Source organism: Sarcophilus harrisii, chromosome 3 (assembly GCF_902635505.1).
Source record: "Sarcophilus harrisii chromosome 3, mSarHar1.11, whole genome shotgun sequence".
NCBI classification, from domain to species: Eukaryota; Metazoa; Chordata; class Mammalia; order Dasyuromorphia; family Dasyuridae; genus Sarcophilus; species Sarcophilus harrisii.
This window is the reverse complement of record NC_045428.1, coordinates 413586384-413603382: the sequence shown is the minus strand read 5'-3', so window position 1 is coordinate 413603382 and position 16999 is coordinate 413586384. Positions and strand designations below refer to the sequence as shown.

The following is a 16999-nucleotide window of genomic DNA, read 5'->3' as shown; positions in this document are numbered from 1 at the left end:
AACCTTATCACTTTCCTCATTAATAAATTCCTTGGTCCTTATTGCCTCAAGGAACAGGTAGAAACTCCTGTTTGTCATTTGAAACCCTTTATCACATGGCTCCATACATTTTCTTTAGTTATCATAGATATTACTCCTCTTCACAATCTAACTATACTGACCGACTTGCTGTTTCACACACTCAGCTTCCATATACTATTTGAGTGTCTCTTCACCCACTATGCCTGTACTTGCAGCATCACTCAAAATGCCTGGTTTCTTTTATCACTGAGCTCAAGCACTGCCTTATACTTGAAACTTTTCATGACACCTTAGCCATTCATACACTCTTGTCAAACTCTCATGCATTAATTTTGTTTATTTATTCATCTACTAACTAGCTAGCTAATTGGAGTATATAAAATACAAATGTATGTTGCATGTGTACAATATACAATTTACAGTATGTATGTAAATTGTATGTATTTAGTATGTTTGTAGTACATAGTATGTATGTCATACATACTCATGTGTGATACATTTGTGTGTGTTACATACAATATGCATTATATGAGAATATAGACCTACCTATCTCAATATATGTTTATATAGTATATGTACCAATATGTTATGTATATATAATATATGTAATATGTGTCACATTATATATTTACATATTGTCTATTTATATATGCACCTATTGTCTCGCCTTTAAAATGTAAACTCTTTAAAAGGAAATACTATTTTTGTATTTATATATCCAGCATTTAGCAAAATGACTGACACATAATAGGCACATGATTAAAAATTCTTTTTTAATTCATTGATGAAATAGGTGGGTATTGGCAGCATACTTCTGGAGTTCAATATTTTAAGTCTTTTCTATAACATAAGTAGAGGATTAATAAAATGTTTATGTCTTTCCATTAGCTTTGACCAAGGCTAAATATATTTCACTCGTGTTATCACAACATTTCCTTGGAAAGCCAAGGAAAGAAATTTGAATCTTAGTCATAATCAATAGTTATACAATTTTCTGTAAGACATTGTCCTCAAATAGGTTAGCTAAAGATCAGCAGACATGAAACAAAATTCTATTGATTATTAATATTTGGGTCCAAATATATAATAAAATGAGTTTTCTCAAAGAATCATGTCATAATCAAAATGTAATAGTAATTATTTTGAGGATTATGTTTCTTGGTGATTAGAATGGAAATAATGTGCTCTAGGAACATTAATTCTTATCAAATAAATTCTCTGGGCAATTATTTGGAAATAAGACTGGACATCACAAAACTTGGTTATTTCACATTATTTTTCATAGTCTGTCTTCCTTGATTATCCCATTAGGTGAAACTATCTTTTTCTTTTTACCATTAATTTATGTTTGGTCTATTACTAGATATTGCCTTTGTGTTATATATGCATGAATGAGCAGAGTATGATTTGTATGGCAAATAAAAGGTAGTTTGGCACAGTGAATAGATTACTGGACTTGAAATAAGAAAAAACCTGAAATTCTGCTTCAGACACTTACCAATTATAATTCTGGGCAAGATATTTATCCTCTCTCAGCCTTGTTTTCCTCGTGAATAAATTAAGATAATGGAAACATCTAATTCCTAGGATGGTTGTGAAGGTCAAAGAATGATTCTATATTTATTTTGCAAATCTTAAAGAGCTACATAAATATTAGCCATCATCATCATCATCATCAGAGATGTATTGTTCAAGCATGTAGGCATAGTAGATTTCTAGAAGATCTTCATTTGTGACAAAACTCATTATCATTTCTAAACTCAAAATTATTTTTCCCTTCTTTTTATGAATGGATATACCAAATATTGCCACCATTTCAAATCTTACTTATAAAATTTTGTCTATAATTTTAATATGAAATTAAATTAAAATTGAATTAGAATTAGAATTCACAGCTAACTGAAATCTGAATTGCTTAAATCCTTATTTCTACTTTTAATTTTTTCCACTTTCTTCCAACTGAATCATATCATCTTGTAAAGAGAGGGGAATTTATCTAAGTCCTAAATCTTATGAAGATAACAACTATGTTATAATTAAGAAATGTTCTATTTTTTTGTAAATAAAGGCCACTTTTTCTTCTTACCATAGGTCTTCCATGATGTTGCCTATAAAGCTAAGGATCGTAATGACTTGCTTGCAGGAATTGATGAATTTCTTGATCAGGTTACTGTTCTCCCTCCTGGAGAGTGGGATCCAACAATTCGAATAGAACCCCCCAAAAATGTTCCTTCTCAGGTATGTATATGTTAAAGCTATCTTACAATAGCAAGATTTCAGAACATATTTTCTAGTAATGTCTGTCCTGAAATAACCCAAGAAGAACCAAACTATTGATCATTTTTTTTAGAATAGGTCCCTGTCACCCAGGCTACATGTAATGACTACTCAAGTGCCTAATCTCAGTACTAATCAAGAGTGGAACTTTGATATAATTGTTTTGATCTGAATCTGTTCACTTTTCCTCAGTCAGCCTGGTACAAAGTTCAACATATTGATGCCAGACTGAGTGTAGATGCATGATCATCTTTGCCTGTTGTTTTTCAGAAGTTCAGAGTTCATCCCCTAGTCTCAGCCTCCCCTAATAGTAGAGATGACAGGCATGCAATACCATACCTAGTAAGACTGAACTGTTGTACGTTGTAACTTGCTAAAGGCCAGGGAATTACATCTATAATTCTCAAAAATATCTTCTAGGGCAAAACCAAGTATGGTCAAGTACTTAAATGTTTTTTGATAATGATGTATTGTCTGACATACCTTTTTTTTTAATTTTGTCCTCTGTGCCTTGAAAAAAATTATAGCAAGCCTGAAATAAATTAAACTCTTGGAAATTAGGAATTAGGATAAATTTTGAAATTATGGCTCCTAGAAGAAGTCCAAAACTGTCCTTCAGGTTCATGATACTTACTGGCATCACTATTTATATTTGTTCTGAAAATAGAAAATATTAGGAAGAGTTAGAGAAAATTTTAAGTTCAACATGGTCTGATATATAGTAATGCTATATTAATTATCTTACATAGCAGTCTTGAAAGATTTTACATTCTGTACAGAATCATTGGGAAAATTAATTTTATTAAAATTTCAGTCTTTGGGGAAGATTTCTTTTAAATATATAATGTTAAATTATATCAAATTAAGTATTGGTAAATCACAAAAACATGAAAGTTAAAAATATTCTTGTTACTATTGTCTTCAGTAGTTTTTGTCTCAAAGTCATGACTCAGATATTGAAACTGGTGCTCTATCTTCACCATTGCGGTCTCCATAACAACTGCATTTTACTTCTGTTGTGCTCCCATCAGCTACAACCTTGTTACTGCTTCTGCCTATTGGTTCTACCCTAAATACTGGAGTTGAAATGGCTGTTATCTTAGCTGATAAACTTAGTTTGCACTATTTGTAGAAAATTGGAGGCAGAAATGAACAAAGAATTTTGTTGAGCATACTCTGCTTGAACCTAAATTTGCTCAAATTGACCAGCATACTAAATAATCATTAGATATTCGCTTATTTCCCAACTTCTTAATGGTTATCTTTCTTATTATAAATAGAGGCCTAATTACCAAACATCAAGAATTCTCCTTTAGTCCAAAGAAAATATTTGTAACTTTCAAAAATATGTGTATGATCCTTGAGAAATGAAAGCATAAGGCCAACTTTTTAATTGTCTCTAATTCATCCTCCACATTGACTACAGAGGGCATTTTTTTGCCATTCATTCACCCAACTTCAGCATTTCTTACTTACTATTCATATGACTTCTAAATACTTGCAGAAATCTGCAAGGATTCTGCAGGAAATAACTGATATATATATATATATATAAATATATATATATATATATTTGCATCTCAAAGCCTATTTTTCTCCGGTTTAAAATTTCTAATATTCATTAACAAATTCTTATTGTATTGAAGCTTATTTGTCAAGTTATATTTGATTTTTATTTCCTTTCTAATTCTATTCTGGAAAGAATTTAAACAAAACACTAAAAAATGCCCAGCTTTTAAAAAAAATACTTTTGAATATGCAATGTATGAATTCTGAGATGACATATAGAATTTTTCTGGTCCTGTATCTCAATCTCCTGTGTCAATTGACTATGTGAGCTCTTGGGCTGGGGATGAGGAATAGGATAGCACCTATCTGTAGAACTGTTCAATTTTCCACTGACCTAATTTTCACATTCCTATTTTTCTTTGTAAGAATATTTGTTCAGGGATTGAAGAGTAGATGGAGAAAGGCATTGCTACATTATGCTTTGTAGTTCTGTGAGTGGAAGGAGCCACAGCAAGAGTGCTTCAGAGTGGCAGATAAAAACCTCTGGGATTAGGAGAGATAGACCCTAAAATGCTTGAATTTTCTCTCTCCTAGGAGAAGAGGAAGATTCCTACAGTGCCCAATGGAACAGCAGCTCATGGTGAAGCAGAGCCCCATGGTGGGCACAGTGGGCCTGAACTGCAACGAACTGGAAGGTTAGCAAACAGAATTTAACTGGGAATCTATCGGAACTGAACTGTCAATACCATTAACTTGCAATTTCAAAATCTAACTCTATTTACCTATTTAATGCTTAAACTTTGGTAGAAAATGACAATTTTTTTCTGTGATGGTATTGGTGATTACCACTGCCTTTCTCTGCAAAAATTCTGTGTAGAAGTCAGTGGGATTTTCCCTATTCAGGATTTGTCATGTGCCAAATTCCTTCACAGAGAATCCTCTAAAACAAAGAGAGGGCCTCGATTGACCCTGTCACATATGCCCTCTTGCCTTTTGAAAGTTTCAAGTTCACAATAGAATTTTTAAAAAGTCAGTCTTTTCACTTTTGCCAGATCCTGTCTTAGCAAATGAAAGTAAAGCAACCAGTAAGTAGATATAAATGACATTTTGGATTTTTAAGACTGTGATTTGAAAGGGCCATATGACTTAGTTTTCTAATCACACACCTTTGAAGAGATGAAAGCTTCAATTTATTTCTTAAAATGGCATTTTATGGGATTTTTTTGACAGCTTGTCTCTCTCTAAGCAATGTGTGAGCAGAAAATCAAGAACCATTGGGTGGGCGGCTCTTCAGGGGATGTGAGTGTATACAGTCTCCTCCATAAGTATAAACCCTGACATATGCTTATTCAAAAGGAGCCTTCCTCCCTCCCCTCAGGCCATTCCTTTTGCCATGTGCCTTGTGTGTTATGATTTTCTAGTCCCGGAAATCTCTACCCATTTTAATATTCCCATTTAAGTGTTCCATCCCTTTATCTATGTTTCATCTCAAAGGAGATATATCTTTTAACTTTCTCCTCAGGCTCAGTATCTCAGTATATGAGACAGTTCAAATGATGTCTTCTTTCCATGGGAAACCCTGTTACTCATTGTGTTTGCTTTCATTCTTTCAAATGTTGCTTTTTCTTTCTTTTTTCCTCCCTTTTTTATTTTCATATTTTTATTGCTTTTTCAGGTATTACTGTGCCTCATAGCTTAGATTTTTTTCAAAGTTCACTTTTTCCTTACTGCTTCCTAAATCCTCCCAGGTCACCAATATCCGGTCTCTTCGCTTCTCCAGAGTTCTTCCACAGATTCTGTTGCTGACATGACTTGAAGTAACCATTACTCATCTGCTCTCCTGGAGTTGCTGGTGTACATCTGAGCTGCTCTTGCACTGTTCTCTGTAATGACTTCCCACTTCCGGATTTAGTGTGTTTTTTTTAAACTGCTAAAAACACATTTGTTATATAGTAATGTAATGATTAGTTCACACTAATGTATGTGCTAATGAATAATTAAGTAGAATGCATTTAGTTAATAGAAAGTACAGTAGAAATTGTAAATAATAATTACTAATTACTAGTAGATCTAATAAGTTTTTTAATTATGATTTTGGCAAGGCAATAAGACAAGAATTTGAGACAAAAAAAAAAGGGTAAAGAGATTACATTTCAAAACGGGGGTGGAAAAACCAAAGAAAGGTCCTGTTTGTGTCTGTGTATTTGTGAATTTCATGCACTTTTTTTTAAAGCCTTTCAGGGTCTGAGATTTCATTAAAGCTTTCCCCCTAAACTAATTTTAAAATTCAATTTGGTTCTCTCCTCCCTATTCTTTCCACATCTCCTCTTCACTCTAACCTCAACCCCAATGGATATGTGCCCTACCTAAAGCTCTAGCTCTAGATAGCATATCTATGATACTTTTAGTTTTGCAGAGTGTTTTTTTTCCATGTATATTATCTCATTTTGGTCATCACAATAACCCTCCGAGGTAAATGCTTTAATTCTAGTGATGCTTATTTGGAAATAATTCATGCCTCTACTTCCAAGATTGTCTGGAGAATTAAAAACAATGCTGACCTAGTAATTCTAAAGGTATATTTTCTCAGAGATGACAATTAACAAAAAAAAAAAAAAAGCTATCGCTTTGGATCAAATTCTAAGGTCACTAAATGAATTTCTTCACTCCTAAAAATAAATAGCTAAATCAGAACTATTTTGTTCAAATACAAGTATATACAACATACCGCATGGCAATTGAATCTAACAAGTATTTTGTGTCTAATCTTAATGTGGAACCACCAATTGTTAATTGTTTTAGCATATGACATCTTACTTCCTTTATTCTGTTGAAACCAAAGAGCTTTCAGTAGCCAAATAGCTAGACTTTTATTTGTAATTTAAAATAATAATCTACCTGGTGTTAACAGGCAAGTTAATGTTAAAATTTAACATTTCTATTCTTACTCATTGATGTAATATTTTCAGAGTGCCCCCAAGTGAAACGAAATAATTTGGATTTGTGGTTTTATTTCTGAGGCATTTCCAAGTGGTAATAATTTAGTAGAATGATCCATGGAAAAGAAGTCAATAGATTTATTTTCTATTCTTGGCTCCTCTGTTAATAAAGTGTAACCTTGAGCAAGGCATTTCACCTTTAAAGGCACACTTTTATCATCATTAATTGAGTGTAATAGATGAAATCTAAGGGCCTTTCCAACTTTAACATCCTATCAGTTTCTCTCTTAGGAAGGTAGAAGACTTGTGAATGCTAAATTTTGGAAATGATTTTTATGGGGTAGTGAATTCAAATCACACTATTTTTAAAGGCCAGACATCATAATAAGTGTCCTCTCTGCTCCCTTAATGATTAAAAAAAATGAAACTAGAGACATGGAAAGAATCTATGGAGGAAGAGTTTGGCCTGGATAGGGTTGTGTCTAGAGAGGGAGAGCAAGGAGAACTGGGACTCTGATAAACTCTGATTTTATTTCCTCATGTAGTATTCATGAACAGATAATCAACCTAGCCCACTTCTCTTCATATCTTTTTGTGATTTTTTAAAAATTTGAAAAGAAAGAGAAGAGAGAAGAGTAGCAACTTGAAGAGAAAAGACAGAAACAGTCAAAGAAAAGGAGAGAAAAACACAGGAAGGCAGTCAGAAATAGAGAGACAAAGAAGCAAACAAAAAGAAAGAGACAGAAATGGAGAGACACAGACTTAAAGAAAGAGAGAGAGAGAAATAGGTAGAAAGAAAGACAGAGACAGAAGTGGAAAGAGAAATAGAAACAGAGAGATGGAGAGAGAGAAAGAGAGACAGACAGAGAGAGGAAGAGAGGCATACCATCAGAGAGCTAGCAAGAAAGAGATACATTCAGAGAAAGATACAGTGAGAACAAACATTAAAGAGACAGAAACTGACACAGAGAAAGACAGAGAAATGGAGAGAGATGCAGAGATACAGAGAAAGAGAAGTAGAAAGAAAGAGGCAGAGAGACACAGTCAGAGGGAGAGAGACTTAAAGACATAGACAGAGAGAAGCAGATATAGACAGAAATGGAGAGAGATGGAAAGAGAAAGAGAAAGGAAAGCAGAGATAGGCAGAGAGACAAAGAAACAAACAGAAAGAAAAAGAGAAGGGAGACAGAAACAGAGAGACACAAACTTAAAGAGAGAAACAGAAAGAAAAGACAGAGACAGAAGTGGAAAAAGAAATAGAAACAGAGAGATGGAGAGAGACAGAGCGAGACAGAGACAGAGACAGAGAGACACACAGTCAAAGAGAGAATCTCAGAGATAGAAGCAGATAAAAACAGAAAAAGAGATAAACAAAAAATAGAAAGAGAAATGGAGAGACAGAGGTCGAGGCAGAGACAGAGAATCAGACAAAGAGACACAAAGGGACTGACAGCAATGAGATCGAGGCAGAGCACACAGAAAGACAAAGATGGAAAGAGAGACTGAAAAAGAGACAGAGAGGCACAAAAAAAGATACACGGTAAAATAAAGAGAGGAGAGAGAAACAGAGAGACAGAAATAGAGACATAGAAAGGGAAATAGGTCCAGGGTCAGAAAGAGTGGGTTTCGGTAGAATTGGCATGGAGTCCACAGGCAAGATACCATTATAGCTTATGATATAGATGCTTATGGATAAGCAGCTCTGAACATCCTTTGAAAGATCTTGGACTTCCTTGCCTTCTGGCACAGTACTTGGCTAGGGTTTAAGAAACTCTAGTGGATAGGAACTGTGCTTGAAAACACTACCACTAAAACAAAGCAGGTTATTAATGGCTCTCACCTGTGAAGATGGAAAAGCTGCTCTCTGGCCTGCCAGCCAAGCAGATAAACAGTTTTGTTTGTGCGCTTCTTTTATATTTGGGTTTCACTGTTTTGTTTTTCCCCCTATCTTAGGATTTTTGGGGGACTTATTTTAGATATCAAAAGGAAAGCTCCATACTTCTGGAGTGACTTCCGAGATGCTTTCAGCCTGCAGTGCTTAGCATCGTTTCTGTTTCTCTACTGCGCGTGTATGTCTCCTGTCATCACATTTGGAGGGCTGCTGGGAGAAGCAACCGAAGGTCGTATAGTATGTGTTACCCTTTTCTCTGAACTTTAAATTATAGTCACTTCCTAAGATCTATAGTTAGTTGGCAAAGCCTTTACTTTGGATTCCTTTAAAAGATTTGTTTGGGACCATTCTGCATATGAATTCATTTCACAGATAATTTAGTCAAAAAACAATCCTAAATTAGGTCCTAATCTAATCCCAAACCTTTTTTGAACCCATTTTAAACCCATCATAAACACAAAAAATCCTTTTTTTTTTGTTTCCTTTTGCCTATTGCCCATATTCCTGACATTAAAATCACCTCTATCGTGAATACATCAAAGTAGAAGAGCAAAAAGATATTGTTGGGGGGAAAGGGTACTTCCCCAGTCACTACCCTTTACACAATATCAACTTCTGCCCAAAAGCCAACCCACCCTCTGGCCTAGGACAAGTCTGTTGGTTTTTTAAAGTAAAAAGAGAATTTGCAAACCTATGTATTGTAACTCATCTTTGGATGGGGTGACTCTTTTTTACAATTGATGAAATGTAATCATATGTGTTTCCACACAGAGTGCAATTGAATCTCTATTTGGAGCATCTATGACTGGAATAGCTTATTCTCTCTTTGGTGGACAACCTCTTACCATACTGGGTAGTACAGGACCTGTATTGGTGTTTGAAAAGATATTGTTCAAGTTTTGCAAGTAAGTATTGTGTAGTTTGAGAGCAAAAATCAAGTCATGCAAAGGGGGAAGAAAGGGAAAGATTTTATTTGATTCATTTCACAATCATTGCAACTCAAGCAGAAAGGGACATGGATAGCAGTGAGTAGAATGGGAGACTCCTAAGAAGTTTATATAGAATAACATATAATTCCTATTCAGGAACTACTGGCAGTTCTATCTACTGAAATGTAATTATTTTTAGGCAAGGAATTGAATTCAAAGAGATGAGAGATTTCAGGCCCATTTTACTATGATTGCTGACACATTCATTTTCAGGAACCTAGAATGACCATTGATATGTTAAAGGTCACTCGTTTTATTCTTCCATTCTTTTCTCCTCCTAGAGAATATGGGTTGTCATATCTCTCTTTGCGAGCTAGTATTGGGCTCTGGACTGCAACTCTCTGCATCATCCTTGTGGCCACTGATGCCAGCTCTCTTGTCTGCTACATAACCCGATTTACCGAAGAAGCCTTTGCTTCTCTTATCTGCATAATTTTCATTTATGAGGCTCTGGAGAAGCTGTTTGAACTGAGTGAGGCATATCCAATCAACATGAATAATGATTTAGACCTCTTGACACAATATTCGTAAGTATAGATTCTTTTCTTTCACTAAATTCTTTCTTTTTTTTGTTTGTTTTTTAATAATTTTCATTGTTACCATGAGAAATCTGGAGAAATGATCAATACAAGTGCTTTCTTACTGGAGGTAAATAATCTAACAATGTAGAGATAAGAAGATATGGCTTTTTAAAAATTTCTCCCAGCATTTCTTACTGCTAAGAAAACTATAATCTTATCATAGGATCACAGATTTAGAACTAAAATGGAATCAAGAGATCACTGAGTCCAACATTCTCATTTTAGAAATGAGGAAACTGAAGTGCAAAGAAATTATGTGACATAGGGTGACACAGCTAGGCTATATCAAAGATGGGGCTCAAAACCAGATCTTCCCAACTCCAAGTTCAGAATGCTGTTAACTCCATAATACTGCCATTATTTCAGTTTTGTGATTGTTGTTTATTTTTATTTAGTAGGGTTTTATACTAAAAAGGAAAGAAAGAAACAAAATTTATCGTGTTTCACATGTCCTTTCCTATCCCTACTGCCTTTTTTCTACCTGATTTTGATTGAATTGAAACAGTAATGAGAACAATGGAAATCAAAAAAATGTTAATTTAAATTTAAAATAAAAACATTTAAGTTTATAATAATGAAGGAACCAATGAGTTTTTAAATATGAGATAATAAAAAGACATAAAATAACACTGAATTGTGATTTATTTTTGTATTTAAAAGTGATATTTTTCTCTCTCATATAATTTATAAAGGAAGAGCTCAAAAACTAGTTCATATACTAGTTCATAATAATGCTAAAGTATATAATTAAGGACTGAACTAAAAATATGAATATTTTTGCTTCTAGGATACCAATGATCAGGAAATTAATTGGACCTGCATCTATAATACTTATAACTACTCAAATAACTATGTTAAGATACTTTTTAAATATATTCAGGATTTTTTATCATCTTAATAAAATTTTCATACTGTAGCATTTGGGTTTTTAGAGCAACAGTAATCAGTACATCAGCCACTTTTTAATATAGCTTATTACATTGGCTAATATATTATTATATTGAATTAATATGCCATAGTATTTGCATAGTTTACTACCCGTCTTTTTCAGAAGAAATGAAGTAGATGAAAGTCATTGAACAGCCTGGAGAAATAGCATTTCATTATTTGTTTGTAAATTTTGCCAAGGGATAATGAATGCAGAAGAATTTTTTTTAATTGATTCTAGTACTATCAACAATGAAATTCAACAACAACAAAAATTATCAAGTATTTACATTATACAAGGCCATTGGGTAAGGGGAAAAGATGGTAAGCATTGTCAAAGTTCCTTGAAATCAGAGATCTTCATTTTTATTTTTATGTCATGGAACCATTCTTATTAAATTGTGTCGATTAAATGATTTTTAAAAACCTAGAAACCAAGAATACCAATCTGTGGCACTAAATATTGTGGGCAATTATGTTTAACCATAATGTGGTTGACAACCTTCTGCTACTTAACCATAATAAAGATAGAAGCTGTCATAAAGCATATGAGTAATTGGGATAAGGTTATTTGGCCACCTGAAATCACTGTACCAAAAATGGTATGCTCTCTCTGCCTAATTGAGAAGGGCTAGTCATGATATGTTCTGCAAAAATTAACATGTACATTCTATATAATTTATTATCTACCCTAAAGACACTATAGTAGTATCAATGGAGTCACACACTGCTATGCTACATGATGATTTAGATGTTTGTTCTCTTATGGTCAAGGGCAGTGTATCTCCATATTAGATTGTTTTCTGGTAAGACAGTTTGACAGCTGCATGCCTTTTTCTCCTCTTATCATCATACACTCTTGGTGCCACTGGTAATGTTTTCTTAAGCTTAACCAAATGAAATTTCTTTTTTAGAGCACCAGGATTAGGACTTCCTGTCAATTTATTTGAGCTTACCCCCACTGAGTAGTCTTTCTAGCTCTTCATCACTAGACTGTATAGTATAAGGCAATTTTAAGTCAATAAAATGATCCTGCAAAATAGTAGCCCCTTTGAAATCTTTTCCTAGACAATGGTATATAAACTGACTACTTTTTGGATGGTAAACAAGTGGTGAGATTAAAGAGAAATATATTGATTTCACAATAACTAAGAAAAGAATATGTTAAAAAAAAAAAAAAACATTCTGTGCTGTAGCTCGTTCCTTTCCTTCCAAACTTTTATCTTATTATGTTTCTGCAGGGGGGGAAATGTAGATATTCTCTTTAAGCAGTGATTTTTTAAATTTAATTTAAAATATAGAATTTTATAGAGTATTATATGTAATATATATATATGAGATTTTCCCTGAATAAGTAAATGAAAAGAAACCCAACTGCAGGACCACTTACTAGGTAATTATTTAAAGACTAATGTTGGAATAAGATAGGACAGAATAGGTCTTTCTGTGCTACTTATTACAATGGATAGAGCACCCAACTTGGGAGACTAGAAGACTTGAGTTTGAATTCTTTCTCAGTTTATTTATGATTCTGGGTAAGTCAATAAATCTTTCTGTGCCTGAGTTTCCTCATCTGTAAAATAAGGTAATAATAGTACTTACTTTCTAGGATTTTTGTGGGGTGATACCAAATGAGTTAATATCTATAAAATACTTTGCAAACCTTAAAGAACTCTTTTAGTTTTTATTATTTCTTTTACAATTAGGTTAATTATATCTTTCTTGACAATGCTTTTTAAAAAATATAAGAAAAATAACAAAACATTTTAAATTAATAAGATCATTTCTCCTGGAATTCATAAGATTGTTGTTTTGAGGGTGGTTCATAATGGAGGCAAGATGCGCAATAACACAGTAAATAGATTGTTGTTCTTGAAATTGTCAAGGCCAAAGTTCAACTTACTAACTGAATGATTGTAGGCAAGTCACTAGTTCTTTGATTCTCAGTTTTATCTTTAAAACTGAAATAATGATACCTATGAGACCTAGTGTTAAAAAAAAGGAAAGGGCTAAAGGCATATAATAATTATATCCCAAAGTAGATGTTTTGAATTGATAAGCTACATTTCAGGAAAATTCAGTATCCTTTACTTAATGCTTCCTAAAATTACAAGCATCTTACAATCAGTCCCTTGTAATCTGATTTCCATTTTTACAACTCTACCAAAAACTATTCTCTTAAAGATCATTCCTGATTTCTTAATTGCCCAGATTCAGTGGTATTTTCAGACCTCATCCTCCTTGACCTCTCTGAAGCTTTTAACATGGTTCATTATCTCTTACTGGATATTTTGTCTTCCATCACCTTCAAAAACACCACACTATCCTGATTTGCTTCCTATGTGTTTCTTTACTTTGTCCTTTAGTGGCTCTCCATGCTTTGTCTAACTGCTTTATATAGTTGTTGTCCTTAGATCTGTCAGTCATTTCTCAAAATTATTACCTTGAAAATCACATCTAGTTTCACAATTTCAACTATTCTTTTATGTAGATGGTTGTCATAGAGAGATGAACTGTAGATAATTACATATATACATAGATAATAGATAGATACATAAATTATAGATACAAACATAGATTGATATAGATATATAGAGATGGTACATAGATGAAAAATACCTACAGATGATAGAAAAATAAATAATATCTAGATAAATGAAAGATAGATGATATATACATACATAAATTGATATATACATAGACAGATAAATGATACATGTATACACAGATAATACATACATAGATGACAGATAGATATGTACACATATAGACGGTAGGTACATGTATTCATAGAAGATACATAGATATAACAGATATATATGATTGATAGATATGTACACATATAGATGGTAGGTGCATGTATTCATAGAAGATACATAGATATAACAGATATATATGATTGATAGATACATACATGCATAAATGATAGACACATGCATAAATTAATAAGAGGTACAAACATGATCATTTTTCCTAGCCCTCCTCTTCTACCTGACTTCACTATTTTGATCTGAGCTGTTTGATCTTTCAGGTTTGAAATTCTGGGGTTATCTTTGAGCCTTTCTCTCTCCTTCATTTCTCATATCAGGTTAGTTTTTGTATTCTTTTAGTCCTACTTCTCCATCTTTCACAGCTATTCTCTCTTCTCTATTCCTACTATTCCCCCAAATTATTAAATTTATTTGGCACCCACATAGACTATTGCAATAACTTCCAAACAAACTTTCCAGCTTCACCATCTTTCTATCCCTCCAATCCATTTTTTGTATGGCAGCCAGAATAATCTTTGTTTTGAATATATCTGCTCAAGTTACTCTTCTGCATAAAAATCTCCAGCGACTCCTTGTTCCCTACGAAAGAAAAATCTAACATTTATGCGTGACATTTAAAATCCTTTGTAACCTAGCCCCAACATATCTTTCCAGTTCTAAATTAGTATGATCATATATTCCTGTAAACACTGAGCTCACTGCATTGTACAGAGCTTTGTATGTTATAATTCCAATGCTATTGCTTTTCTTTCTTTCTTTTTTCCTTTTTGATCTGATTTTTCTTGTGCAGCATGATAAATTTGGAAATATGTACAGAAGAATTGCCCATGCTTAACATATATTATAGATTACTTGCTGTCTAGGAGAAAGTGTGGGGGGAAGGAAGAGAAAAATTAGAATACTAGGTTTTGCAAGGTTAAATGCTGAAAACAATCCTTGCATATATTTTGAAAATAAAAAGCTATTATTTTAATAATAATAATAACTCCAATGCTTAGGAAGCTTGCCATTTATTAAGATTCTTCCTCAGTTCTCCTCCTTCCTACATTGGGTTTCTCCATAGTCTATTCTCAATTATCTTTCTCCTCTTACTACTTCCTCACCTAAGATGGCAGTAAGAAAGATTTCTAGATTATAGAAGTTGTGGAATACTGGGACATATTACCAAAGAAAATTGTGAAGTCTTCTTATCAAGAAATTTTAATAGTTCATAATTAGATAGCACTTTAGTGTTATAAAGCACTTTTGCAAATTTGACCTTTCAATCCTCATAACAACCCTTTGAGACAGTTGTTAAAATTGTCCCCATTTTAAAGATGAGGAACTGAGGTACAAAAGGTTCAGATTATAGAGTGTCTGAGACAGAATTCAATCTAAGTGCTTCTTGACTACAAAGTCACCACCAGACATAAAAGTAATAGAGGTGGATCTGGGAGGGACCTTAGAGTCATGTAGTCTTGCCTCCTTTTTACAAAATCTAGTATACTTAATTATTTGATTTAACATATATTTTAACATTTAACATGTATTGGACTACCTGCCATCTAAGGGAGGGGTCAGAGGAAGGAGGGGAAAATTTGGAGCAGATTTTGCAAGGGTCAATGTTGAAAAATTATCCATGCATTTGTTTTGTAAATAAAAAGCTTTAATAACAAAAATTATTTTTAAAAATCCAATATATCATGATACTACTTGCTTTCTGGAGGCAATGAAATGGGTTAGATAGTCATTTGAGGTCCCTTTATTTACTATGCTTTAATTTCTCTAGAGAGGACCTAAAAATTTCCACTGCTTAATCATTCATTACTTAAAAATAGGATCAAATTCGTCCATAGTCCTAAGTTTAGAAAAGTATATAATACTTAGATATTTTCAAAGTACTCTGTCAGGTATGAAATTACTTTATATTAATAGAAACATTCAGATATCATTTTACAAATGAGAAAAATAAAACAATGAGATTAAATCCAAAGTCACAGAATTAATCAATAACAGAGCTAAAAGAACCCAAGTTTCCTGTACCAATAGAATTTAGCTCTTTCCAATTAACTGTTCTACCTATTGCCTGTCCCAGTTCTAATGTGGAAAACACCAGCAAAAATTAATAACACTGTCTTTGATCCTTTTATACCATTCTGGGTGACCTCACCCAGGCATTTACCACATTGTAATTTGTATTATGATTATTTGGGCACATGTTTAATATTCCTTTAGACAGTGTATATAATAGCTTCTTGGGGCAGAACTGTGTGTTCTTTAGTTTCACATCTCTTTTAGTACCTAGCACTAGGTCTGGTATGCCACAAATACTTAAGAAGTAATGTTGTTATTATTGTTTTTGTTTTTGTTTTACAAATAGCATTAGCTTAGATGTTATATGATCATACAGCTGTGAGTACAATTGTGAATCTTTTGGCAAATTTTACTGTCTGTTTTACATCACTGTGTGATCTCAAACAAATTTCATAGCTTTTCTATCTTTGGTTTTTTCTTTGTAAGATGTTGGTGCAAATTCCCCCATTTGGCACAATGTTATAACTGGCAATGCTATCAATTTCTTTGGAATGCTAAAGGAATGTGGGAGAGTATTTATTACTAATAAGTTCCCTTAGGGAGAAAAACTCTCTTTAATGGTGAGAATTAAACTGCTAACTGTGTTGAACATCAGCTTTTGTAAATAGTCATAGAACCAACCAGTATTCACTTAGTTCAGCATATTTTTGTCTGTTTATGTATGCAAGCCTCCAAAATTACAAGTTTTCAGTCATAAAAGTGGAGTGTCTGGAAAATGAGGAAAAACTAAAAAGAGAAATAAAACCTGAAAAATATATGAAATACATTTTGCAAAGACTTTCCCATGTCAGAATAAGTCCTTTCTCCCCAACCAAAAAAACAATACAAAAGCCCCCCAAAAAGCAAAACACCATTTAGAACATGTTCCTCCCCAAATACTCTAAATATTTAGAAGAGTATGCTAATAAATCATGTAAGCATTTATTTAATGTTCACAAACATATTGCCCACAAATATGTGTTGTTCATAAGATCTTAGAATTTATTGTTAGAAAGAACTGCTGAGTGGCCCTGCCTAATTG

The 16999-nt window shown here is 33.1% G+C and overlaps 1 protein-coding gene across 6 annotated transcripts in view; it reads left to right on the top strand.

Annotated features, from left to right (window-relative positions):
* The window catches only part of SLC4A10 (solute carrier family 4 member 10), a 361700-nt gene that overhangs the window by 283593 nt on the left and 61108 nt on the right, over positions 1–16999 (top strand). For all 6 annotated transcript variants that reach the window (XM_031960579.1, XM_023499232.2, XM_023499231.2 and 3 more), the window contains 5 exons: positions 2113–2259; positions 4402–4502; positions 8700–8874; positions 9409–9542; positions 9908–10153. In XM_031960579.1, the coding sequence (XP_031816439.1) occupies positions 2113–2259; positions 4402–4502; positions 8700–8874; positions 9409–9542; positions 9908–10153 (803 nt within the window). The remainder of the gene's footprint in view (positions 1–2112; positions 2260–4401; positions 4503–8699; positions 8875–9408; positions 9543–9907; positions 10154–16999) is intronic.